The sequence below is a fragment of the Saccopteryx leptura genome, chromosome 1 (genome assembly GCF_036850995.1).
Source record: "Saccopteryx leptura isolate mSacLep1 chromosome 1, mSacLep1_pri_phased_curated, whole genome shotgun sequence".
In the NCBI taxonomy this organism is placed as follows: Eukaryota; Metazoa; Chordata; class Mammalia; order Chiroptera; family Emballonuridae; genus Saccopteryx; species Saccopteryx leptura.
In genome coordinates this window covers 348,988,425-349,014,119 of record NC_089503.1, presented here as the reverse complement: position 1 = coordinate 349,014,119, position 25,695 = coordinate 348,988,425, and the positions used below count along the sequence as shown (strand labels likewise).

The 25,695-nt window shown below is 35.2% G+C and overlaps 1 protein-coding gene across 8 annotated transcripts in view; it reads left to right on the top strand.

Annotated features, from left to right (window-relative positions):
- MYO6 (myosin VI) overlaps window positions 1-25,083 on the top strand; it is a 108,202-nt gene extending 83,119 nt beyond the window's left edge. Inside the window, exons 23-35 of one of the 8 annotated variants that reach the window (XM_066358987.1) lie at window positions 364-454; window positions 1,245-1,395; window positions 4,088-4,296; window positions 5,172-5,250; window positions 6,136-6,296; window positions 9,263-9,289; window positions 9,836-9,865; window positions 13,002-13,040; window positions 15,938-16,041; window positions 17,110-17,241; window positions 19,670-19,696; window positions 22,552-22,770; window positions 23,263-25,083. In XM_066358987.1, the coding sequence (XP_066215084.1) occupies window positions 364-454; window positions 1,245-1,395; window positions 4,088-4,296; window positions 5,172-5,250; window positions 6,136-6,296; window positions 9,263-9,289; window positions 9,836-9,865; window positions 13,002-13,040; window positions 15,938-16,041; window positions 17,110-17,241; window positions 19,670-19,696; window positions 22,552-22,770; window positions 23,263-23,462 (1,469 nt within the window). In that variant the 3' untranslated portion in view covers window positions 23,463-25,083. The remainder of the gene's footprint in view (window positions 1-363; window positions 455-1,244; window positions 1,396-4,087; window positions 4,297-5,171; window positions 5,251-6,135; window positions 6,297-9,262; window positions 9,290-9,835; window positions 9,866-13,001; window positions 13,041-15,937; window positions 16,042-17,109; window positions 17,242-19,669; window positions 19,697-22,551; window positions 22,771-23,262) is intronic. The other 7 variants (XM_066358988.1, XM_066358990.1, XM_066358989.1 and 4 more) reach the window with 7 other exon arrangements.
- Window positions 25,084-25,695: the final 612 nt, after the last annotated feature.

Here is a 25,695-nt window from a genome sequence, read left to right as displayed (position 1 = left end):
GCCAAAAGTAGCATATAGCTTTTCCTAAATTTATTTCACAGATGAATCTCTTCTAGACACATCTTTTAACATTTCATAGACCAGTATTGCCTAGGACAGTTTGAGAAGCAATAGAGGAGCATAATGTATTATTTCCTTACATTTACCATGTAAATTTAGTTGTATTCATGGTGTACTTTTTATTTTAAGAAGCATGTGGAATTGAACATAAAATGTATTGATTTTGATGTCTGGTATAATAGCTTCATTAATAAGAGTTCAAGTTTCTTGAGAACTGCTTTGTGAAAGTGAGTGGTTTTTAAAACTATTTTATATCTGATTTAAACTGAGTAATTTTCTATCATATTTTTCTCTTACACATAGTGAAAAACAAAATAAAATATCGAGCTGAAGCCTGCATTGAAATGCAAAAAACTGTTCGAATGTGGCTTTGCAAAAGGAGACACAAACCTCGGTAAGATGAATGGTGCCTGAAGACTCCTACAAAACCTAGTTCTCCAGATGTAAAGTGGCTCTGCAGTCCTAATGAAGGGCAGTGGGTATTCAGAGTTTTCTCCTTCCTCATGTTCTTTGTAAAATGATGTTAGTTGCACTATTTATTTGAAATTAGTTATTTAATTACTTCATCTCTGCCCTCATTCTACAAAAGAATTTGAATGAGCTTACAAAAATGTAGACAGTATAAAAGGTCAAAAATAAATTGGTTGAAAGTAGCTCTCTTATTCTGATTATTTTAGTGACTGAAGTTTCTTGATGAATGTCACATTGACATTGCTTTGAAAAATATCCATCCCATTAATGTTTTAACCATTATTTTCTGGATTATCTATAGGAATTGTCTCTCTGTAAATTTAGTCTTTATTTCTTTTTTGCATCTTTTATTACTAATTAATACTCTTTAAATTTGGAGGTCTTGAATAACTTAATTATTAACACCTTTTTTTTATTAACACCTTTTAAGGACACTAGATAACTGTTTTAAGTTATTTTATAATTTAAATTCTCAATTTTTTTAGTGTAAATATAGAAGACTTGCATTTTATTGACAGACATCAGTGTCATTCACACTCATATTTGATTTTTTTTAACCCTCAACAGTTATCTAAAAAATAAAATACTGAATAATATAAAAAACAGGAGTAAAATATCCTATTTAACAAAATGCTTGTCATTTTATTAAAATGAAAAATCAACCTGTAGCATTAAATGGTGAAATAAACTCTGATGAAACATTATCTTTACAGCATTGATGGCCTGGTTAAGGTGGGCACACTGAAAAAAAGGCTTGATAAATTTAATGAAGTAGTAAGTGCACTGAAGGATGGAAAACCAGAGGTGAATAAACAGGTCAAGGACCTTGAAATTTCTATTGATGCTTCAATGGCCAAAATTAAGGTATGTAATTTTAACCCAAATGACTTTGACTTTTTTTTTTTTTTAAGTGAGAAGAGGGGAGGTGGGCTGACACTGGCATACGCCCTGACCAGGATCTACCCAGCAGCCCTGTCTGGGGCCGATGCTCGAGTATTGAGCTATTTTTAGCACCTGAGCCTGATACTCTTGGACCAACATAGTTATCCTCAGTGCCTGGGGCTGATGCTTGGACCAATTGAGTCACCGGCTGTGGGAGGGGAAGAGAGAGAGAAAAGGGAGTGAAAGGGGGGAGAGAAGCAGATGGTTACTTCTCCTGTGTGCTCTGACTGGGAATCAAACTTGGAATATCCATATGCTGGGCCAACGCTGTATCCACTGAGCCACCGGCCAGGGCCAATTTTGATTTTTAAAAATAATTCAATATCGCCTGACCTGTGGTGGCGCAGTGGATAAAGCGTCAACCTGGAAATGCTGAGGTCGCCGGTTCAAAACCCTGGGCTTGCCTGGTCAAGGCACATATGGGAGTTGATGCTTCCAGCTCCTCCCCCCTTCTCTCTCTCTGTCTCTTCTCTCTCTCTCTCTCTCTCTCTTTCTCTCTCTCCCTCTCCTCTCTAAAATGAATAAATAAAAAATTAAAAAAAAATTCAATATCTTTTGTTATTGGTGTTGAAATTGTATAGGAAAATGTCCTTATTGTTTGAAGGATACAAAGCATTACAAATATGCCCAATGATGACAAGTGATGCTCATTATATTACTTTCCCTACTCTAGGCTTGAAAATTTTTGTAGCAAAAAAAAATGAAAAACAAAACAACACAGTTATATACCTTCATCTGTTACTAGGAAAGATTTTTCCCCAAAATAGTAACTAAAATACTATTTACTATTTATTGTTTTTAAAGTACTATTTTATTTAGTTACTATTTACTATTTTAAATAGCAGCTAAATACTCTTGGTAAACTTTTGCATAATCATTACTGAGAGAGGATTAGTGTACATTATTTTGTTTCATGTTTTCTACTTTCAGAAATCAATTTTTAAATGATAAAAGTAATATAATACTGAAAATTTAGAAAAATCACCAAAAAACCCATACCAAACTAACACATGTAACCATTTTATAGTTGTATGTCCCCCTTTCTGTCTTACTTTATATGTACATATTTTTTGCATAGTTCTTATCCTAAAGTACATTGAGTTTTCTGCCTCTATCGTTGTGCCATATATTTTGTTCCTATAATTATATTTACCTTTATATGGGTAATTATCATAAATTATTTAACTTATAAAAGTAGCAATTAATTTCCTCCTAATTTGTAGAAAAAGAATAGGGCCTCTTTTTTTTTGTATTGATTTTCATTTCTTTGGTTACCAGTGGGTTTGGAAGTTTTTTCCATATACTCGTAATTACATTTCATCTGTCTATATCTTTTTCTGGTATATTTTAGAGTCTTAATGTTTTTCTCATCTAGTTTAATAAGTCACTGCAGTTATGTGTGATATACTACCTTAAAGTGAGCCTTTTCTCGTATTTCCTGAAAATGTTTTATGTAGACGGAGTTTAATCTTAGAGATAGAATGGAGAAAGAAGATCAAGGGAAGAAAAAAAAAAATGCTTTGGATAAACTTAACTGATTTTACAAATATATCAAGAGCCATCCTTGTTTATGTAGTGTTAATCAATTAAAATCAACCAAGCCACAGGTGTTGAAGGCTCATTGAGGAAAATCATTCCACGATTTTGGATGTATTAAATCGTTTCTTAAGTGTTCCTTAGGTAGTGTTTGAACATTATTTTTAAAAACTAGTAAATGCTGGCAAAATTAATTTCTTAAAAAATAATTTTTAACTACTGTATGTTACTTTCAGTATACCCCTTAGGTCAGCGGTTCTCAACCTGTGGGTCGTGACCCCGGCGGGGTTGAACGACCAAAACACAGGGGTCGCCTAAAGCCATCGGAAAATACATATTTATTATACAATACTTTTTTTTTTTTTTTTACAGGGACAGAGAGAGAGTCAGATAGAGGGATAGACAGGGACAGACAGGAACGGAGAGAGATGAGAAGCATCAATCATCAGTTTTTTCGTTGCGACACCATAGTTGTTCATTGATTGCTTTCTCATATGTGCCTTGACCGTGGGCCTTCAGCAGACCGAGTAACCCCCCGCTCAAGCTAGTGACCTTGGGTCCAAGCTGGTGAACTTTTTTGCTCAAGCCAGGTGAGCCCATGCTCAAGCTGGCTATCCTGGGGTCTCGAACCTGGGTCCTTCCGCATCCCAGTCCGACGCTCTATCCACTGTGCCACCACCTGGTCAGGCTATACAATACATTTTTAAATAAAATATATATTTCCGATGGCTTTAGGCGACCCCTGTGTTTTGGTCGTTCGACCCCCGCCGGGGTCGCGACCCACAGGTTGAGAACTGCTGCCTTAGATATTTGGTTACTTGGTTAATAGGAACTAGATGTAGATATTTGTCTGCAAAGATAACTTTTAAATGTACAAATAGTATAATACAGATAATGAGCTTATTGCTTACCAACCTTTTCCATCTTTGCACATATTTTTTTAATTGTGGTAAAGGCATATAACATTTAATTTACTATCTTAACCTTTTTAAAATGTACATTTTAGTCATGTTCAGTATATTCACATTGTTGTGCAACAAAAGATAGCTTTTTAAGTACATGTTTATTATTTTTAAAGTCCACTATGATGACAAGGGAACAGATACAAAAAGAATATGACGCCTTAGTTAGAAGCTCAGAGGATCTCCTCAGTGCTTTACAGAAAAAAAAACAGCAGGAAGAGGAAGCTGAAAGGCTGAGGCGTATTCAAGAAGAAATGGAAAAAGAAAGAAAAAGACGTGAAGAAGATGAACAACGTCGACGAAAGGAAGAGGAGGAAAGGCGGATGTAAGGCATTTATATTGTTTTGAATTAGGAGCTAACAGAACAGTGAATTCTTGTGGCTGGTTGAAAAATGTTATTTTTAAAAGTTATTCTCATTTAAAAACACTACAGTGATGTGCCACTTAAAGATGGGGATATGTTCTGAGAAATGTGTCAATAGGCAACTTCATCATTGTGCAAACATCGTACAATGGACTTACACAAACCTAGGTGGTATAACCTATTACACACCTAGGGTATACGGCCTAACACTGTTGTATATGCGGTTCATTATTACACACCTAGTCTACGTGGTATAACATTGTTGCATATGTTGTTCAAAATGTTGCTATATAGCTGATGACTGTAATTTTAGAATAATTCTGAAAATGAAGAAAATCTCATTTTTATAATAACAAAATGATTTTTAACTATAATCTGAATTTTGGTTAGATTTTTTACACCTGAAGATTTCTTCTTTTTAAAGTAGTGAGTTATATGTTGTTTAATAAGCTAGAAAAAAGGCACTATGACTATTCTGCATTTTTAAAACTGGTAACGTTTTAAAAAATTTGCATTATCAGGTGGACAGAAGGAACATGAGTTGCTTAACTGGAGAAGAAGAGGGGAGAACGTGTAACCAGAACCTTACAACTAGGCTTTACAACCAAGTTAACTTAGAGATGTTAAAGCTTATTTAGTATAATTGTATTTGTTTTGTTTCAGAATTACCGGTGGAGTTAGATTTATTTTTTAAAAACTAAGTTGATAATATATATGGCCAGGAGGTTAATATGAATCCACATTCTGTAACTTTTGTTTATTAATAGTGAGATTGCCTTCTGAAGGATTCCTTATTTTCTATTAAATTTTTTAAAGAATTTTCTATTTTTTATTAGGAAACTTGAGATGGAAGCAAAGAGAAAACAAGAGGAAGAAGAGAGAAAGAAAAGGGAAGATGATGAAAAACGTATTCAGGTATGTACCAATTAGTCAGTTGGACTGCATTTCTATCAAAGTAGAAACTACAAAATTATAAAGCAGAAGGAGTGAAAGCAAGATCTTGATTTGCTAAATAAGCCATCACTGGTGTGTCCCAGAGACGAAAAGCAGCTTCTGAAGTGGTTATGGGAAGGGGCTTTGGAGTTAGTTCAAATTCAGACTTTGTCTCTGACAGAAATGATGACATTGCACAAGTTGCAATGAGTGACTGTGGGCCGTTGTTTTCTCTCTTTGGAATGGGGTAAAGTTGTGAGCATCCATTCTGCACATTGAAGCATTTTAAACAACACTCAGTTCAATAAATATTAGTTTACTGTTATTATTATTATACCTAGGGGGAAGTCAGATGAACATTTACTTAAAACATAATTTTAGAATATATAGCTCCAATTAAACAAATTATAAAATGTTATTTTATAACTTTGTAGATACTAATGGTAATAGGTTAGGATAAGATTCTCTCCTAAGTCTCATTTTTAAAAAATGTCCATGCTTGAGAATAACTGATTATGTATTTGAGTCTCTTGTCTTTATTAATTTATCCTGAGCATAGCCCACACTTTAAATTCCTGACATTTGCTTGCCTGGTGTTGGTGTTAATGTGACACAGGATTCTTGTGTGATATTTGGAACACTCTCGAGTTATAGAATGGTGGAACTATGGTTTCTTTACCTTCTCTTGGACTTGGAAAGAACAAGTATAAGTCATAATATAGATGAGCATAGAGACTGAAGAGATTTCTGGTTAAACAAAATATGTTCCTTAGTAAAGAACTTATCTGAAGTAATTTTAAGTCGTAATGGGAATGATCAGGAGAACACGGGAGACACCTTGGTGAAACGGCTTTCTGTCCTTGGCAGGCTGAAGTGGAGGAGCAGCTGGCCCGACAGCGGGAGGAGGAGTCCCAGCAGCAGGCGGTTCTGGAGCAGGAGCGCCGGGACCGGGAGCTGGCCCTGAGGATCGCCCAGAGTGAAGCAGAGCTCATCAGCGACGAGGCCCAGCTGGACTCGGCGCTCCGCAGGTATGGGGCCCACTGGGTGGGCGCAGCGCTCTTTGCTTTCTTACCTCTGTGCCTCTCATTTCAGCGTGAAGGGAATAGGAGAAAGTCATATTCCTTTAGGTCCAGATATATTTTAAGTAAAATCTTTTAAGACGTATTTATATCCATTTTTATACCCAAATGAATAAAACATTTTTTAATCAAATTGTTAAACTGTTGAAAAGCAAAACTGATATTTCAGTTCATGAGTACTTAAGAAAACAGCTCCACTTTTTCTCTGAAATTGTCAGAGTATTGTACAGAGGGTAGACATCTAATTCCCAAATACCTGCCACTAAATGCTGGAATAGAAATCAGTCAGTGTATTATAATCCAGTTTATGTATTTGAGGTTTGGATTTATTATTTTCCTAATGCAAATTGAAATACATATGTACATACATATACACACACATATATATGAATATATAGGGAAGTCCTTATTAAAAGTTTTGGGAAGGTTTCATCTTAAATTTAGAATGTAGAAACATTAGTTATTCTGATTATTTATAAAACCAACAAAACTAGTTTGTGAAGTTTCTTTATATGTAGGTATGTATGTTCTATATGTGTGTGTGTGTGTACTTTTTTGTTGTTGATGTTGTATTTTTCCAAAGTTAGAAGTGGGGAGGCAGTCAGACAGACTCCCGCATGCACCCGACCAGGATCCACCCAGCATGCCCACCAGGGGGCGATGCTCTGCCCATCTGGTGCATTGCTCCATTGTGGCTGGAGCCATTCTAGCACCTAGGCCAACTTTGCTCCAGTGGAACCTTGGCTGCGGGAGGGGAAGAGAGAGACTGAGAGGAAGGAGAGGGAGAAGGGTGGAGAAGCAGATGGGCGCTTCTGTGTGCCCTGGCCTGGAATTGAACCCAGGACTTTCACACACGGGACCGACGCTCTACCACTGAGCCAACCAGCCAGGGTGTATACATATATTTAAAAAATTTTAATTTATTTAAGTGTAGTTGGTATACAATATTATATGGGTTATGTTAACTTCAAGTGTGATATACAACAATATAGTGAGGGCCTGACCTGTGGTGGCGCATTGGATAAAAGCGTCGACCTGGAATGCTGAGGTCGTTGGTTCAAAACCCTGGGCTTGCCTGATCAACACATATATGGGAGTTGATATTTCCTGCTTCTCCTCCACTTCTCTCTCTTTCCCCCACCCTAAAATAAATAAATAAAGGTTTAAAAATATAATGAGTTGACATTTTTATACATTATGATATGATCACCCCACTAATTCTAGTGACCACCCGTCACTGTGCAAACTAATCACATTATCATTGACTATATTCCCCTTCACCTTTTTCACCCTTTCCTCCACCTCCTCCCTCTGCTAACCATCCTTTTGGTTTCTGTTTCAGTGAGTTAGAGTAGGGGTATTTTTATCCCCCTTGGAAGAAACTGGGACTCAATGAGCTCAACTAACTTCTTCAGATCACACAGCTAATAAGTGGAGAGCATAGGATTTAAACCCTGGTCTCTCTGATCTTAAAGCCCATGCCCTTTCTATTCAATCAATGTGGAAGAAGTGTCCAATAACCAAAAAAATACTAAAAAAAATGTGTTGAGCACCTGCTATATGCCAAGCACTATGCAAGGTGCTGTATTTCTGGGCGCTCCAGTGGACTTGATCCTTAATCTTGGTTGCTATATTTTGAGGCACATAAATATATGTAACCATGCTTTTCAGAATGTTAGAGCACTGTTTATGACAAAATATAATTAAACTGCAACCAGTAGATTTCCAAGACAGTGCTTAGGTTTTATTAACTGTGAAAACAGGATAGGGGAGGAAAAGGGTATGTTAACTTCCCTTCACTCTTTTTCTAGTAAGTGATTATATTGAAGTGTTCTGAAGTCTGAATTGTATATGAAAGTATATTTCTTATATTTAAATAAACAGAATAGGCCTATAAAACACAGGTGCACAGGTGTTATAATTTTTAAGCTCTTAGGTTTGAGTCCAGTATTTGGACTCTTTAGTAACATTTCATGTAATTAAAACATTTCTGCCCATCTGTGGCTTTTGTAACTGCAGACCTAGCTTAGCTTCTGCTCCATTCCTTCCGCCTGTGTCATGTTAGAATGGCCAGGAGTCCTTGTGTGTAACTGACTCGTGGGTTGGCCAGGCTCCTAAACAAACCAAGCTCTTAGAGCTGCCATCCCTGATGTGTGAGGACCTGCTGCAGTGGACAGCGCTGGCTTTAGTATGGCTGAAAGTCACTGCGAAAGGACTCATTAATGTAGTGATTGGTATTCATGGCCTAGCTTTATGTGTGAGCTTTTGAAATACTAAGCTATATCCAGTGTCATCCCATATAATATGAAAACATACTGGCTCGTTTGTGGGCTGCTTTCCATCTTTAGAAAAGATGCACTTCTTTCCAAGTGAGTCGTCTCGGGAAGAGTGGACCACTTAGCACCTTGAACATAAAGGACAGGTTGCCTGTGATTTAAGTTAGGCAGAATTAACTAGGAATGGGACCTAATTACTGCTAAGTAATTAGGAGATATTCAAGCAGTTATAACTTGAAAGCCGGAAGAGTTAGTTTTAGTTCTCCTGTGGGACGGGCCCAGAGGTGCGGTCCCTCCTCTGGAATGCCCACTGAACTCCTTTTTATAAGCCCTCTTCCAGGAAGCTTTCACTGCCCCCCGGGTCTGGTACGCTCCTTCTCCTCTGAACCTCTGGTCATTTTATACTCTGTACTAGAAGCCTTAGCAACTTGTTGTGGATGCTGTTCTGTACAGATTTTCCATGTTTGATCATTTTATCTTACTCCCTGTGCTAACCTGATGTCTTTGGATGTTTATTTTTCCTTTGTTAGTACTGAGTTCTTTTTAAAAATTCATGAGTAGAACTCTCTAACCCTGTTCATAATATAGTATATAGAGATGGATTCTACTGCAATAAACAATTTCAATTTACTTTTCCAGCTTGGGTTCCCATCGAGTAACTTCTACGTAAGAATTTTTTTCGCATATGTAATACATTTTAAAATATGAACACATGATTCTTGTTGCAGAGTTATGTATTCACATAACAGGCATACCTTCAAGATATTGTGGGTTTGGTTCCAAATCACTGCAGTAAAGCAAGTAGTAACCTTTCTGCTGGTGGAGGGTCTTGCCCTCAGTTTGTAAAAACACAACATTTGTGATACGCAGTGAAGTGAAGCACAATAAAACAAGGTGTGCCTGTGCCTACAATTACAAATTTCCACATTTTGTTAAAAACAAGCAAGCAAACCTCATCATGTATGAATTTTGTAATCTAGATGTAATGTATTTGCACCCTAATTTTCACTGAACACCTTTAATTTATGCTCTTGTAATCACTTCTAATGAAGCTTTTAAAACATTAAAATTCTGAGTGATTTCATACATAGGTTAAATAAAAATCACGTAATTTTTTAATCAGTAAAGTCACTGACACATAAATTTGGCACAACCAGATTTTCACAATTCAGAATTGGTTATGATATTAACTAAAATGTATTCTTTTCACAGAATTGATGGAGGAGGACCCAAAATGACACCGTATGTCATTTCCCTTTTTAAAACTGGACTTAGTCATGTCACCTTTTTAATAGGTTGCGGGTACTTTTAGGAGAAGTTGTTTTCACATTGACGTTAATTTTACATTATTTTCTTTAATTAAAAAGAATAGTATGACTCTTTTTTCCCCACAGTGTTCTTTTCTGGTGCACAGTCACAGGGGCTTATGATTTCGTTTCCTTTGTGTTTTCTAACTTTGTTTAAACACCGATTTTGTTTTATGTGTTTTTAATTGATTATTTAATGCCTTTTTAATGCCTTATAGAAGCAGATGTGGAGATAAAAGAATAAGTAAAATATTTTAAGTATTTGAGTCATAGCAGATAGTTTAGTTTTCAGTATATATGATAGTTTATTCTATTAGTATCTAAAATAGCTCATGATCTGAAGTTACATATAATATATATAATGCTAATTTTGGTTCTAGTGTATCTTTTTGTTATGAAAATCTCTCCACAGAGAGAAAATCTAGGTAATATTTGGGATATACATATAAAATACATTTTTGCCTATATTTTATATATACTATATATAAAATTTTGGAATATATGTAAAATCTGAATTTCAACAGACCTCAAGTATGGTGTTTATAGTGATGGTTCTGAACTCTCTCAGTCACCAATAACCTGTTTTATAAATGATGCAACCTACATAAATAATTCTCTCCAAATAATACATATAAAAGAGAAGTTTATATGCACAGTAGTTTATAATGAAACAATGTTTATTTCAATATGAAAATGCTTGGTCACAACTACAGAAGAACATAATCAGATACTAAAACATTTGTGTTTATAGTCCGAATTATGAATGCAACAGCTTCAAATGCAAATTTATATAGGATTGTTACATCAGTCAAATCAGTGCCATGAAATTGTTAACAATCCTTTGTAAAGTTGTGAACAGAGTTGAGTACAGTTTCTCTCCATTATACAATAAATGCATTCTTACAATAATTATGTGAATACTAAAACCAGGCAAAAAAAAAAAGAAGCTTCTTTTACACATAAAACTTTGTTTACATGTAAAATTATATATCTGTGCATTTCACCTCAATACGTCTGGTGGGCATGTTAAATCACTTGGGGCATAGGGCAGCTCTTTCTTATGCCAGAGTTTTGGCATCCCTGACCTCTCACCCCATCAAACACTAGCGGTGCAGAAAACATCATTGTTAACCACAGTGCACCAAAAATTTTGAAAGTGTTACTGAGAGGAGGCTATTATTGCCCTTCCCTAGAATGACTTCTTTATAGTTATATTTGAGCTTGATTTAAACTCTGTAACCAATGTCTTAGGTGAAATTGTGAGCACTGATATTTAGTTTGGAAAATCAGAAGGAAAAACCTGTATACAGGAACCGTTTCTGTTCAATATATTTGGTGTAGCTTCCGGAGCAGTAATATAGTGTCAGGTGAGACATTAAATCAGTAGAGATTGCCTCCCAGTTAAGTGTTGAGGCATAGAGAAAAGTCTCTACCTGATCAATAGACAAAGGAGTAAAGAGCTCTGCTTCCCTTGGAACCTACTCTGGGTAAAGAAATGGAAGGTGCTTTAAGAGAAGGAGAGGTGAAAAACAGAGATGCTCTTGGATACTAAGATAGAAACCTTGAGGTAAGATAATAATAGAATTAAAAATATATAGTTATCAAAATTATGCTGAGTTTGAAAGTTAGAAAATTCTGACTAGCCTAAAGAGAGATTGATAAATTGCTCAGTAGGTAATTTCTTTAGATTCTGTTTGTTGTCCTTGATCATCAGTTTTGAAAGATGACTTTTTCTCTGACTGTACTTGCTTGGCTAGAAATCTCTCAGTACCTGATCTTATCCGTGGTCATTAACAAGGAAGGAGACCACGGAGCCTTCTGCTGCTTTATAATTAGAGTATCCAGGCATCCAGGAAACTTGCCCTCAAGCAAACATACCCATCTTCTTTTGTTTTGACTTTTACTAGTTTGTAAGACTTAGAGGTTTATCAGAGTCTGATGAATAGAATGAATAAGAAAATGATTGATTATGAAGGAAGACAGCAGAGGACAGAAATATAAAATAATGAAGTTAATGAAGTGCTGCGGAACATGATGAAACATCCATTCCATGTCACAGACTTAAAAAAGTATTGAGAAAGTTATATACTTTTGGGTAATAAAAGATAACTTAAGTTTTTGCCTTGGGAAAATGTATGTCCTTGAAAGGTTAGAACACTTTTAATAATTATGCTTAACAAGTACTTGATGCATTTGAATTTTTAAAAAAGTAATTTAGAATTTTAGAACTTTGACTACATCAGAATTATTTAAACTCTGGCAATGTAAAATTGATCAGCTTGGTTTACCACCATTATGTCTTATCTAATGTTTTCCAAACAATGCAGTGTAAAAATCTTTGTATAGAATCCATATCCTGCCAAGTTTTCTTTTTTTTTTCTAGTGAGAGACAAGAGAAAGAGATAGGAAAAGAGATAGGAAAGGAGAGACACTAGAAGCATCAACTCGTAGTTATGTAACTTTAGTTGTTCATTGATTGCTTCTCATACATATGTGCCTTGACCAGGGAGCTCTAGCCGAGCCAGTGACACTTTGCTCAAGCCAACAACCTTGGGCTTCTAGCCAGTGAACTTTGGGTTCAAGCCAGCAACCCTGCGCTCAAGGTAGTGAGCTTGCACTCAAACTGAGTGATCCTGTGTGCTCAAGCCAATGACCGTATGGTTTCAAACTTGGGACCTCAACATCCCGGGACAATGTTCTATCCACTTCACCACCACTGATCAGGCTATATCCTGCTAGGTTTTCTGTATGCAGTTAGAACACGCTGATTTTATTCTGTACATTTTAAAAAATACCACAGAAGCATGATGCTGATGAGATTTTAGCTGAAATTTCTTATGCAAAATAGGAAAGCTCACATAACTTTAACTGGATTTAAACAAAAATTTTGCTATATATTGCTATGTATGTTAAAAAGTATACTATAGACCTTTGCAAAGTAAAATAGTAGTGAATGTTTAGTAATTCAATAATCATTGAAAATAAAGAATTTTAATTCTTTTAGATATTTTAAGTACTTTATATGTAATTGTCTTTTATTTAACTATGTTGCATTGTCATTTTTCTTATAGGGAACAAATGGCGAAAGAAATGTCAGAATTCTTGAGTAGGTTAGTGCAGTGCAATTTGGGGGAATAAGTGTCACCTCAAAATCATATCTTTAAATTACCCATCATTATTTGGACCAGAACCTGTTTGTTATATGAATAACCTACTCTTTCAGTGTAAATTTTCTGTACAAGAAATGTCACTTCACTCGCACGTAGCGAAAGATAAAAACCAATGTTCCTCTAAATCGATGTTTCTCAATGGCAGCACCACTGGCATTTTGGGTGGGACTGTTCCTTGTTGTTAGTGCTGTTGTGCTTATCACTGGCCCCCACCAACTCAGTCTCTTAGGGGAACCTTACTTTTCAAACTCCTCCTACAGGTGGTGCTGCCCCCTGGATGGGCAACCCCTGTGGCTGGGTGCAAGGGAGGAAGAAGAGGAAGACTATGGCTCCTAAGGGTTTTTACACTGTAATACATGAATACATGTTTAAAAACCACCGATATAAACACTCAAGGGATGTAACTTCCCGGCAGGGTCTGGTCCATTACCTTTATAAGTGGATGTGCATCAATAACATTTTAACTGTTACTTGTGAATTTACAAGATTAATTGAAAATGTAAAAATTAATATATTTTTAAAAATCCAAAGTCAGTTTTGCTACTACATTACTGTTTTGCTTACACGATTGTCTTTATAAGTCTAATAAATCAGTAAATTAAGCTTTATTTTACTATTTTAATAATCCAGAGATCTGCACGCTTAAATGCATTGTATTCGTGTACTTTTTAGGGTGCTGAATATGTTATTAGGCAGGTGTATTTTTGTTTGAGGTAATATGAATGAAAAGTTAGTAATACTAGAACCGTATTGTAAGCAATAATTTTAATCCAATTATATTATTTTTTAAAAGTATCAAAACACACCTTAATGTATATTGACACCTCATGTATTTTATAACAATCTGTATAATTATAAACTCACTTTTTCTTTCAAAAGGAAATAAAGTAACAGCAAAAAACCCATAATAATTTTTCAGCTGCTCTCTTAGAAAAGACTCTTCGAAGAGTTAGGAAGAGAATTTTTTGTTAGTTTATTGAATGGTGGTGTAGGGATATTAAAAATACTCATTTAAAATGTTAAAGCAATAATTTATTATTAGGGTGATAGACCTTGTTGATACACAGCTGGCTCTTTTTGAGCAAAGCAATTAAGAAGAAAAAGCTACATGAAAAATTGCCTGTCACAAAGCTGATGAAAAGTATGGATTCTTCAATAAACCTAAAACAGATTTTAACCACAGAAATTCAGGAAGGAATAAATGGTCACACATTATTATTCTTTAGCCAGGCTTCTGTGTGTAAAATAATTTTTAAGTGTTGTATGTAGGCTGAAGTATGTTGTTTTTTATTTTCTAAAATGAAAGCATAAATAGGCCGTTTAAGGAGGCAAAAGGACCTTATTTCATTGTTAAGCTTACTAGTGAAGAAATAATTTCCTTTATTTCAGGAAGAGGGATATATATTTTCAGACATCAGTTCTCAATATCAGTCTCACTCTATCTTGACTGTCAAGATTGTTGTTACCTTTTAAAATGTAAAAAGATGAGAAAATAGCTCATTTTTGTATTAGACTTTGATTGTTCCTTATTAAAAGATGAAAAATTTCAAGTAGTGGATGATGAATACAAAATTCCTTGTGTGGTACCCGAGAAGCAATATTTTAGTTCTTTAATATTTAGTTTTTGATATTTGTGTCTTCTTTTCATGTCTTGAGATCAGATGTATTTAAATTCTTGTTTTGTTACTTTGTACTTAAACATCACTTGCAGCTTATTCTAAGTGTCTCCTCTGTGGCAAGTGTAATCTACTGGAATGTTCATTATTACAGAAAAGAAATTGTTCTTTTCCAAACAATTATTTTAAATTATGTATTTTCTGAATAATTATTTTTAGTTATGTATATAGAAACAAGTCTTAAACCCTGAGTAGCACTGCTATGAAAAAGTTGAATTTATCCCATTTTATTTTTAAATTTACTATTTATTTTTTATATTTTATACATATTTTTAATTTTTATTTATTTTTTATACATATTTTTAATTTTTAAAATGTATTTTCTCTCTTCCCACTAAAATAATTCCCATTACACAGGACAAGATACAACACTTGTACCTTTCGCAGTCTCTGTTATCAGCTTCATGACCTAAAACCCCTTCGTTTAATTTACTAGTTGTCATATTTTTACTCACTAAAGATGAGGGTGGGGTTCTATCTGCTTCTAGAACTTTTCTAAGTATTCTTTAACAATGAAACCAGAAAGTCCTCGGTGTTTCCAGAATCCAATAGCTTTTTGAGCCTGTCTTTAATGACTAATGCAGTGGGTTCTGGTTTAGCCACTTACCTGTGGCCCCTGGGAGGTCCTGCTGCCCAGGCAGATTCTGAGCCTTTAGGTATGTAGGGGCTTGGCTGCCTCCAGCTTCCAGTAGTCTGCAGGCAATGGTGCTGTGTGGTCTGAAGGCCCATAAACAAATCCTTAATGTGTTTCTAACGAATGATCTTCAAGTGTGTTGAGGATTTCTTTTCTTATTTTGAGGACTACATATCAATGTATTATTTAACTTTAGATAATTTATTTATATAGCCTTCAGTTAGAACATTTAAACTGTAATCTGGGGGGAAATCTATAGTACTAGAATTTTGGAATCAGAAATTCTGATTGAAAACCTAACATGGCTATTAAATGGCACACTGGAATTTTTTTTTTTCTGGAAAATTTTAATTTACCTGGACACTCTATATAGTACACCATTCTTAATTTCATCTGTCAAAGATACAAAAATTACATGTTTTTCTAGTAGTTATTTCCATTTCTTAACACTCACTGTCTTACTTTTTTTAGTCAACATTTCATTTATGTTTCTAGTTTAAATATGTAAAAATATGTGACAATTGCAGAGCTCCTGCTGTGCAAGCCACCAAGGCAGCTGCTGGTACCAAGAAACATGATCTTAGTAAATGGAAATATGCAGAACTCCGCGATACCATCAATACTTCTTGTGGTGAGTGTGTGGAGAGGATGGAAAATGGGAAGGCTCTGTACTCGACAGGTAATAAGTACCCAGATCAGAGTGGGATTTCAAACACTCTGATCAGTATAAGCCATTCCCTTTGTTACCTTAAATGAAGTCCTAATTTACTCAACAAAGCTAAAAGAAAGACACACTTACTAAATTAAATCAATTTGCCTATCTCTTGCCTAGGTCTGAGAAGAAAAGCATAGAGAAATAAATTATGATTTGGGCTATATTAATGACCGACCCTTCTAATATATTTATAATATTTAAATACTTATCAGACACTTTTGGTTCGTGAATACAATGTAAAAGATAGTCCTGCAGTCCTTTCTTTTTAACACTATTTTTCTCTCAATGGAACACAGTAAAATACTATATCTAGAAGATCCCATGTAGTTGTGTTCTTGGTTAAATCATTGTTTGAATGCAGGACACCAGGACTAGTAACTAAAGTGTCGTAATTGTACAGAACTTCTCACTATGTTCTTTCCCACATCACTGAGTTTATCTGCATAATTATAAACATAAAAGTGTGTTATATATATATCTAGTCTGCATTTGAACACAGTAACTGTTTCTTTTTAATTTTTCTATTGATTTGAAAGAGAGAAGGAGGGGAGGGAGGGAGAGAGAGAGAGAGAGAGAGAAGCTTCAACTCGTTTCACTTAGTTCCATTTAGTTGTGAACTCATTGATTGCTTCTCATACATGCCCTCTGTCATCATGGCCTGTGACCTTGGACAAATGACTTAATCTCTGTGATAATTTAAGTTCTTCATCTATAAAAGACTTATTTAGTCAAGGTTCTTATGTGGGACAAATTATATAAGATAGTAATAATGCATAATGAAATGTTCTGTAAATATAAAAGGTAATGTTACTTTAAAAAGCTCATCTTTATCAATAATTACTTAATTTTGATGTCTTACTATTAATTAAAAATGAAAACTTTATATTATACTATATATATGTTTATACCACAGAATAATTACATTAACTAAATTAGATGTTTGTTTGTTTATTTATTTATTGGCTCTTTCTATGTAATCTGTAGACATTGAGCTCCTGGCAGCTTGCAGAGAAGAATTTCATAGGAGACTAAAAGTGTATCATGCCTGGAAATCCAAGAACAAGAAGAGAAATACTGAAACAGAGCAACGTGCTCCAAAGTCTGTTACTGATTATGGTAAAAACAAATAGTTCTTTTGAATGTTCCAAAGTGTAGATAATAAAATACAAGTAACTATACAGAAGTCATTTGCATCAAATGTCCAATATAATTTTTTTCTTACTATAGAACTATGATCCGAGCATATCGCAACCATGATGGCTTGTCTTTCATAGCATTATTTCTATGAAATGCAGCTTTCAAGTCTTATCTGTTAAGATACATTCTGTAGGTTAGAATAATTTTGTCTATACTGAAGAGGTTATGCAATAATGTAGATACGTACTGTGAAAACATGAGTGAGAAATAGTATATTGGTGTGTTACTGAGTTTTGCTAAGACTAGGATTCAATTTTTTTGACCAAGATCCAAAAATGAGTTTTGTTACTTTGTTATGCAAAAGGAAAGTTCTATTCTTAAAATTGGAAAACAGAGCAGGGTAGGCATAACCTAGTGAAAGCATGCACTAGCTTTAATGTTCGTTGAGAATACCTGTAATATATGAGTTGTAATTTAGTCTTACAACTTGGAATTTCATGGGATCTTACAAATTGGAATTTCATTTATTCAACTTGCTTCCTTTAAACTGGCATAATTTATTAGCTTAATTCTGGTTAACATCAAGATGACAGCATCTTTAATGTCTTTTATTTTAAAGGAGTATATTCTCAGCACTCGATAGTAGAGTTTGGCAAATGCGTGACCCAAACTGACTTAGAAAATGAGCTCTCAGTTATATTTTGCCTCCTTCACCATCCTACCAAATAAAAGCAATGTTTGATTCAAGTCATTTAAATGGTGGGGTTTTAATGTTTCTAAGTTGTCACAAAATAGGTTGATTGTGGGAAATACATTATGAGTAAGAGTGACTGTGCCTGGGGAGCCATCCGTCGGCACCTGCGCTCTGGAAGGCAGTGAGGGGTCACGGGGACTAAGGAGTGGCGAGTGGAGCACCCTCTCAGCACTGATCTTGTGGCCTCCACGGTGTCTCCAGTTTGAAAATTTGTCACTGGGACTTGAAGAGGACAGGATGATTCTGTTACCTGTTCACTGACTGTACCCGGTTTCCAACCACAGTTACTTTTGTTTTGTAAGCCTTGCAATGGGCTATTCTTTTTGCTCTGATATTCTAAAGATGACCGTTAGTCTTTCATTATATTTGAGTTCAAAATTTATACATATGAATGATTACAACTCTTAAAAAGGAATTAATGTTGCATACGTATTTTGAATGCAGATACAAATATTTCTTTTAATTTCAAGCCAAACTCTGATGCCTTTACTCAATCCCATTTTGCCCCAACAGGAGCAAATAATACATGGCTTACCATGCTGGTGCTTACCCTGTTTCATTTGTAATACACTGTTTTGTAAGAACAAAAGAGTAGATTAAAAAGTCCCATCCAGGTACAAATTGAGGAAGTTTATGTGAACACACTCCTATATATAGCCTTCAGAAAATTTGATTATGTGTCATTTTTAGTATAAAATGTAATTTCTGCTCAGAAAAGTACTCTCTTATTTTTATCTCTTTGTTTCTCATGTAAAACTCATTCTGACAGCAGAGCTACAGGTGAAAGGCAAGGTGGACACCAAGATACGTGACCAGCTCAGTGGGGAAAATTTTGTACTCAGGTGGTTTATAGTGGAGCAGCTAGTCAGCCTTTAAAAAGAACTGCTCTGTAGTTCAGTATTTGGAAGGATTTGTATTCATTAATTTGAGAAAATAAAATGATGACACCTTTGATTAACAAAAATATAATGATGTTATTGCCTTTAAGAAGAATACATTGACAAATCATGGTAAATTCTTGGAATTTGGATCCTCAGACCCCCTGGCCTGCTCTCACCACATTTACTACAGAAAGATTTTCAGAAATAATTTTTGGTGCAGTGGAATATTACCCAGCAAAAATTTGTTGTGTTTAGTTGTTTAAAACCATGACTTAGGAGAGCAGTTTTACTTCATAATTCCTAAAATAAAAATGGCATGTTTTTAATATTTAGAAAATTTGAAGAAATTAAAACATACTGGGTATATGTAAACATAGCCATACTTTTTCTCTAGTGCATATAATTTTTTAATAAGTTTAGAATTTATCCTTTTTTTTTTCTACCAAAATTCTGGTAATGCCTTGAGTTACTATGTCATTATTAAGTCATTGTGTTGGACTTTTATTTGGATAGTACTGTGTCCCAAAATTATAAATTTTTAAATTTTGGTCCTCCTCATATGTCCATCAAACATAATTTCCTAAAACAAAATAAAAATAGACACTATTTTTTTTAATGTGAGAAAGCATTTAGTTGTAGGTAGTTCTGAGAGTATTTGTTATTTGTTAGTCACCACCTCAGCTGATGGAAAGGCTTTTATAAGTGAGAAGAATGCTCATTTAACAGTCTTGGTGATTTTATCTTTTCTTCAACATAAAATATTTGTTCACAGATTTTGCACCATTTTTGAACAATTCACGTAAGTCATTGGGTGGTAACTCATGAGCTAACTGGAAGATGGGTTAAAAATACTTCATAAAGTACTAACTTCTATTAAACATTGTTTTGCTACAATTTTTAAGTGGAATTATAGTACATTAATGTTGGTTTACCTTTATTAGGTATTTAATTTGAAATTATACTTTCATTTGGATTACTCCAAAATATAATTAATAACAAAATTTAGTTAATCTAAATTTAAAATGTGTTTTATCAAATTACTTCATTTTAAAAAATTACTAACATTTTAAAATATGAGTATACACAATTCTTATTGTAGCAAAACTCAGACTTAATAAGCAGCTGATCTTTTAGAATAAAGGCTAACTTTATGTGCTGGTTTCAAACACTGTGGTGGTATATGCATTACTATCCAAAGAGATTTGAGTTTTGTATAATAATTCAAGTACAGGTTTGATAGGAAGAGATTTTTGTTACTTTTGTAGCTTCCTACAATGCACTTTTTTTTGATAATTTAAAAGATTTGAATCATCTTAATGTATGGTAAATTTCTTCTAGAATCAGTTTCAACAGTGATTTGGACATACAGGAGGTCTTCGAATTGCTTCCTTTCATTTAGTGTCATTTTGTTATAATGTTGAAGAAATGCCATAGGAACTGAACTCTTGATATCAGTTAGCCTGTGATAAAGTTGGTCACATTATGTGTTATTTCACTTAAAGTCACAGAACCTATTGATGACATTAAGTGAAGACTTACTGTAATTCCATATTTATTTGCCAACTGATTGGATCTGATTTTTTTAAAGTGCTTTTAGTAATTTAGAGGGATATATCTGGAATTCATTTCACACACTTTTTTTTATTATTCAGTGAAAGAAGGGGAGATGAGAGAGACAGACTCCAGCTTTTACACCAGGCAAGCCCACTAGGGGGTGATGCTCTGCCTATCTGAGGTGTTGCTTCTTTGTTCAGCAACCGAGCTCTTAGCACCTGAGGCAGAGGCCATGGAACCTTCCTCAGCACCTAGGGCCAACTTGCTCCAATTGAGCCATGGCTGCAAGAGGGTAAGAGAAAGAGAGAGAAGCAAGAGAGGGTGGGGTGAAGCAGATGGGCACTTTTTCTGTGTGCCCTAACTAGGAGTTGAACTGGGACATCCACACACCAGGCCACTCCACTACTCTGGCAACCGGCTGGGGCCCATTTCATACTTTTGAAGATAACATCATTGGATGTGAAAGAAATAGTTGTTTAGAAGATTAGTTTCAAGCTTTTAATGTCTGTATCTTTGTACTTTCCTAGATGAATATTTGTTTGCAGGCTTCCCTAATACAATTTCAGTTCTCACAGTAGTAGAAAAAGCTATCAAAGAATTTATGCTGGGTTTCTTAATTTTACCCAATACATCAAATTACAGTAGACTTACTGTCAGTATCATAGCTTCCTGTCAACTGGACTTTGACATCTAATTCACTGCTTAAGATGGAGAGATCGATTTTTTAAAATCCTTTTTTAAAAAAGGTTTGAGTTAATGTATTTTCTACAAAGTAGGTAATTTTTAAAACTTAAAATGGAAACACTGAGCTGTAAGTTTTAGGGGAAAGGAACACAAGAATAAATAAGCTCATCTCTGTTAACTGCTAAATGTGATGCTACTTTTTAAAGTCACTAACAAAACTGGGCCTCTGTTTCCCTCTCTCCTAGGCATATGTCGCTTTGCTAACTGCTTTTTGCTTTCTCTGTTTTGCACAGAAATAAATTCAGCTGCTATAAATCTTTGGCTATTGGTGTGAAAAGTAGAATAAGAGTATTTTCATCCTTTCGGTATTTGGAAATTGTTACAAAAGCCGTGTGGCTGTTCTTGACTTACACAAATTATATAATTTTTCATCGACATATTTAGCTTTTCAGTGAGATTCTTAATTGAGCTGTGGTAAACGGTTGGTCCACTTTAAAAGTTGTAAGTATAAAGCATATTAAACAGACTTTCCCAAATTATATTGCTGAAAATATAAAGTTATTGTCTCAGAGAACTGTTTATATTTGTAGATAAAATAGAAACCTAACTGTTTAGTAATGAAAATTGAGCAAGAGAGGAAAGTTTAATATGAGGGCAATCCCCAGTCTCAGAAAAGCGAGGATTTTTTTCTATTGGCAAAAAGAACCAAGTTACACACTTTTCACTTATCTCAGTGGATTTTATTCTAAGAGAAATCTGTTTTCAGAGTAATAAGTATCTGAGGGAAAGTTCTTGCTTACTGTTACAGCTTTTTTGTCTTTGTTATTGGCCTGAAGTTGTTGAAATAGTTTTAGTAAAATGTCTGTATTATTTTGGCCATTTTAAATCCCAAAATTGGCAAAAGAGAAAACTTTTGTCTTCTACTTTTTTGAGGAACTTGCAATTGAATTGACAAAAATATCTGAGATCCTTCAGATTTGTGAAGTTACTGTTTGTTTTATCATAAATAGCCCTGTAAAAGTTCTCCAGGTTTCACTGGAACTCTCTGAGGAAAAATATAACTCTAGTAAACAGAACTAGCTTGCTTTCCTGCCGTGGGAGCTGATTTTAGGTTAGTGATACAGCCATGTGTGGGGATCTGCGGGGTTGCAGGTGGTTTTCAGGGCCGCTGCTGTTGGGGAAAGTGCAGGCACGGGACTGCCTGTGTGTGTTTGCAAGGCTCAGGAACTTCAGGGAAAGAAAACTCACTGTGAATTGCATTCGTTTCTAAGTGATTATTATTTACATCTTGTTTTAAATTTACTGGTGGGGAACCCTTTTTCCTTGATTTTAAAAATATGTGTGGGACATTTAAGAAGAAAGGCTGTTTTGTTGTCCCTTGAGCTGCGGGTGTAACTTGCCTGCTCTGTGTAACAGCTCAGCAGAACCCCGCCGCTCAGCTTCCCGCCAGGCAGCAGGAGATGGAAGTGAGCCGGCAACAGCGCTTCTTCCGCATCCCGTTCATCCGCCCCGCCGACCAGTACAAGGACCCGCAGAACAAGAAGAAAGGCTGGTGGTACGCCCATTTTGATGGACCGTGGATTGCCCGGCAAATGGAGCTCCATCCTGACAAGCCACCTATCCTGCTTGTGGCTGGTGTGTATGACTCACAGGAAAAAAATGTATCAAGCAAGAAAGGATTTTAAACTCTGAATGAAATAGCCTCGTATATAATATAATAATTCATTACATTTCGGGATCAAGGGATGGAGTTTTGCAGTTAAATCACATTTTCAGTTGAGGATTAATTTCTTTATAATAGGAACTCACTTGGATTATGCCCTTGTAGAGCAGGTAGAAACTTGTCTGTATCCCAAGAACCTGTCATTTGCTGTTTCTGTCAGCTGATTTGTTTGTAGTGGTTTAAGGAAATGTAGCATTTTTATTAACCCTGATCGTTTGTTTGAAAAGGTCCTTGGTGAGGACACGTTTGTTTCTGGTGAATTTATTAAGCAGATTTTAATCTTAGAAGAAGAAAGTTTTAAAAGTTCTCAAATCTCTAAGAATTGATAGATATTTCAGGACTAACGTTTATAATAAATGGTTCTGACAGAGATAAGGTCATTCTTCTCTGTCTCCTTCGTGCAGGTAAGGATGACATGGAGATGTGTGAGCTGAACCTGGAGGAGACAGGCCTGACTCGGAAGCGTGGTGCTGAGATTTTGCCAAGACAGTTTGAAGAGATTTGGGAGCGCTGTGGAGGCATCCAGTACCTTCAGAATGCGATTGAGAGCAGACAAGCCAGGCCCACGTACGCCACGGCCATGCTGCAGAACCTGCTGAAGTAGATGCTGCTCTCGCCTTACGCTGCGAGCCCTTGCTGTGGTCCTAGGTGGGGTGCGTGCCCCTGGAGTTAACCATTCCATGATCATGTTAGAATTCTTTATGCAAAGTGAACAGATTTTATGAATTATGGCTTTTTGTTAATTTAAGGTTAGTGATGGTAGTGATTTTGGGGACCTAAAAATTATTTTCCTGTATCCAGCTATAACTGTCAAACCTCTTGGTACTCTAATACTTGTTACACTTGGACAGATTCTGATTCGTCTCATTCTTTGCCAGCAGGTTACCTTAAGTTCATTGTAAGTGTTCTCTAGGAAAAGAAATTTAAAAAAAATTCAGGTTACTCTGTTTTTAAGGATGGCACAGACTAATATAACTGGAATAATGAAACAAAAATTTCTCACAAAAATTAAGGCACTTAAGATGATTAAGGCACTGATTTTTTTATCTGAAAAGCAGTCTACTTTCTTCTTTACTCACTTCTGTAGAAATTCATGGAAATTTCCATCAAAGGTGGAAATTTTTGTCCCCCCCTCCCCGCTTTGCAATGTGTTTTAGTTTGAATAAAGCCATTTGCCTGAAGTTCCAGCATTCTACAAAGAGCCTTAATGTAATCGATGTACTTTGTGATAAAGGAAGGTACTTGCAGTAGTCTGCATGATATGTTTGTCTTTTCTTTTACATTGTGTTATAAGAGTGCTTTTCTTATATTCCATGGACAAATAAATGAAATTCAGATCATTTAAATGCTTAAAGCTTTGAGATAACTTTTGTTTCATTTAGGAAAGGAAATGGGTTTTAGGTGGCACTGTGGCTTAACTATACTGAATTCAAACTTTTCTTCAACTTCATCTCCGTTGTGACTTTTCAAAGTCTTGTCCAAGTTGTTTCATATGATTTAAGCTAGTGTTCTGTTTCCAAACATCCTTGATTTTAAAAAAATTCCTAGTGTCTTTTTGACCTTTGAGATTTTGGTAATTGTAGAGCTGTTTTATAAGCTTTGTAATTCAAAGGCCCTTGTACTTAGTAATTGCTTGTTTCATGTAACTGATAATTAAAAAGAAAAAAGTTTTCCTTGTGTGCTGTTAGTTTTGATCAAATGTCAGCAGTTTCTAGCCTAATTTATGACTTTTGTGTTAGGAATTTGTAGACAAAAAGGTATCAAGGAATTATGTTGACATTATCCTAAAGAGTCTTGTTTGTATTTTAGAATAAAATTAGAAAATAAAATTTATTCTCTCTACTCTTTTTTTCTGATTTTAAAAGACACTAACCCTTGAACTGAATTTTCAGTGATTCTTTTTTCTAGAAAAAGTATTCCAGTAAGGAGTATATTTCCTGCTGATTAGATGGGTGCTTGTGAGCCACAGATACTGTTTTCAGAATTGCTTCTCTCACAATACGTCTTAGTACAGAACTATTTATTTATTATGATGCTGTGCAAAGGGTTTTCTTCTGTTTAAGAAATCAAATGGTCCTGTTTGTGCTACTGAGAATGTGAAAATGATTATCTTTTGAAGGTTGTATTGTTCCATAGACTCACCCAGCCTAGGGTCATTTGGTCCTTGTGATTGGTGACAGAAAGTCTGGTTACTGAAAATAAATGACCTGTTCTCTCTCTTCTCACTCGCCTTTAATTGGTGTTTTTATTTGTATAGAATAGTTTCTTAACTAGTAACAAGTAAAGTCCTTGAAGAAAATTTAGTAATGAAATACATATATATATGTTTGTATGTGTGTGTGTGTGTGTATGTGTGTGTGTGAGAGAGAGAGAGAGAGAGAGAGAGAGATAGGAAGTGAGAGGTGAGAAGCAACTAGTAGTTGCATCACTTCAGTTGTTCATTGATTGCTTCTCATACATACCTTGACCAAGGGCTTCAGCTGCGTCAATGACCCCCTCGCACAAGCCAGCGACCTTGGGCTTCAACCCAGCAGTCTTGGTGCTTCAAGCCAAGGGACTGTGGAATCATGTCAATGATCCCATGCTCAAGCCAGCAACCCTGCGCTCAAGCTGGTGACCTTAGGGTTTCAAACCTGGGACCTCAGCAGTCCAGGTCAACATTCTGTCTACTGTGCTACCAGCAGTCAGATAGTAACCAAATATATTTTTAATGACTGTTCTGCAAGAAACAGTGTATGTATCTCCTACATGCATTTTAGGCACTTGATAGAAAACTAATCAACCATAAAATTATCATGACAGGGCCTAACATTTTGAAGAATTTCTAGGAAATATAT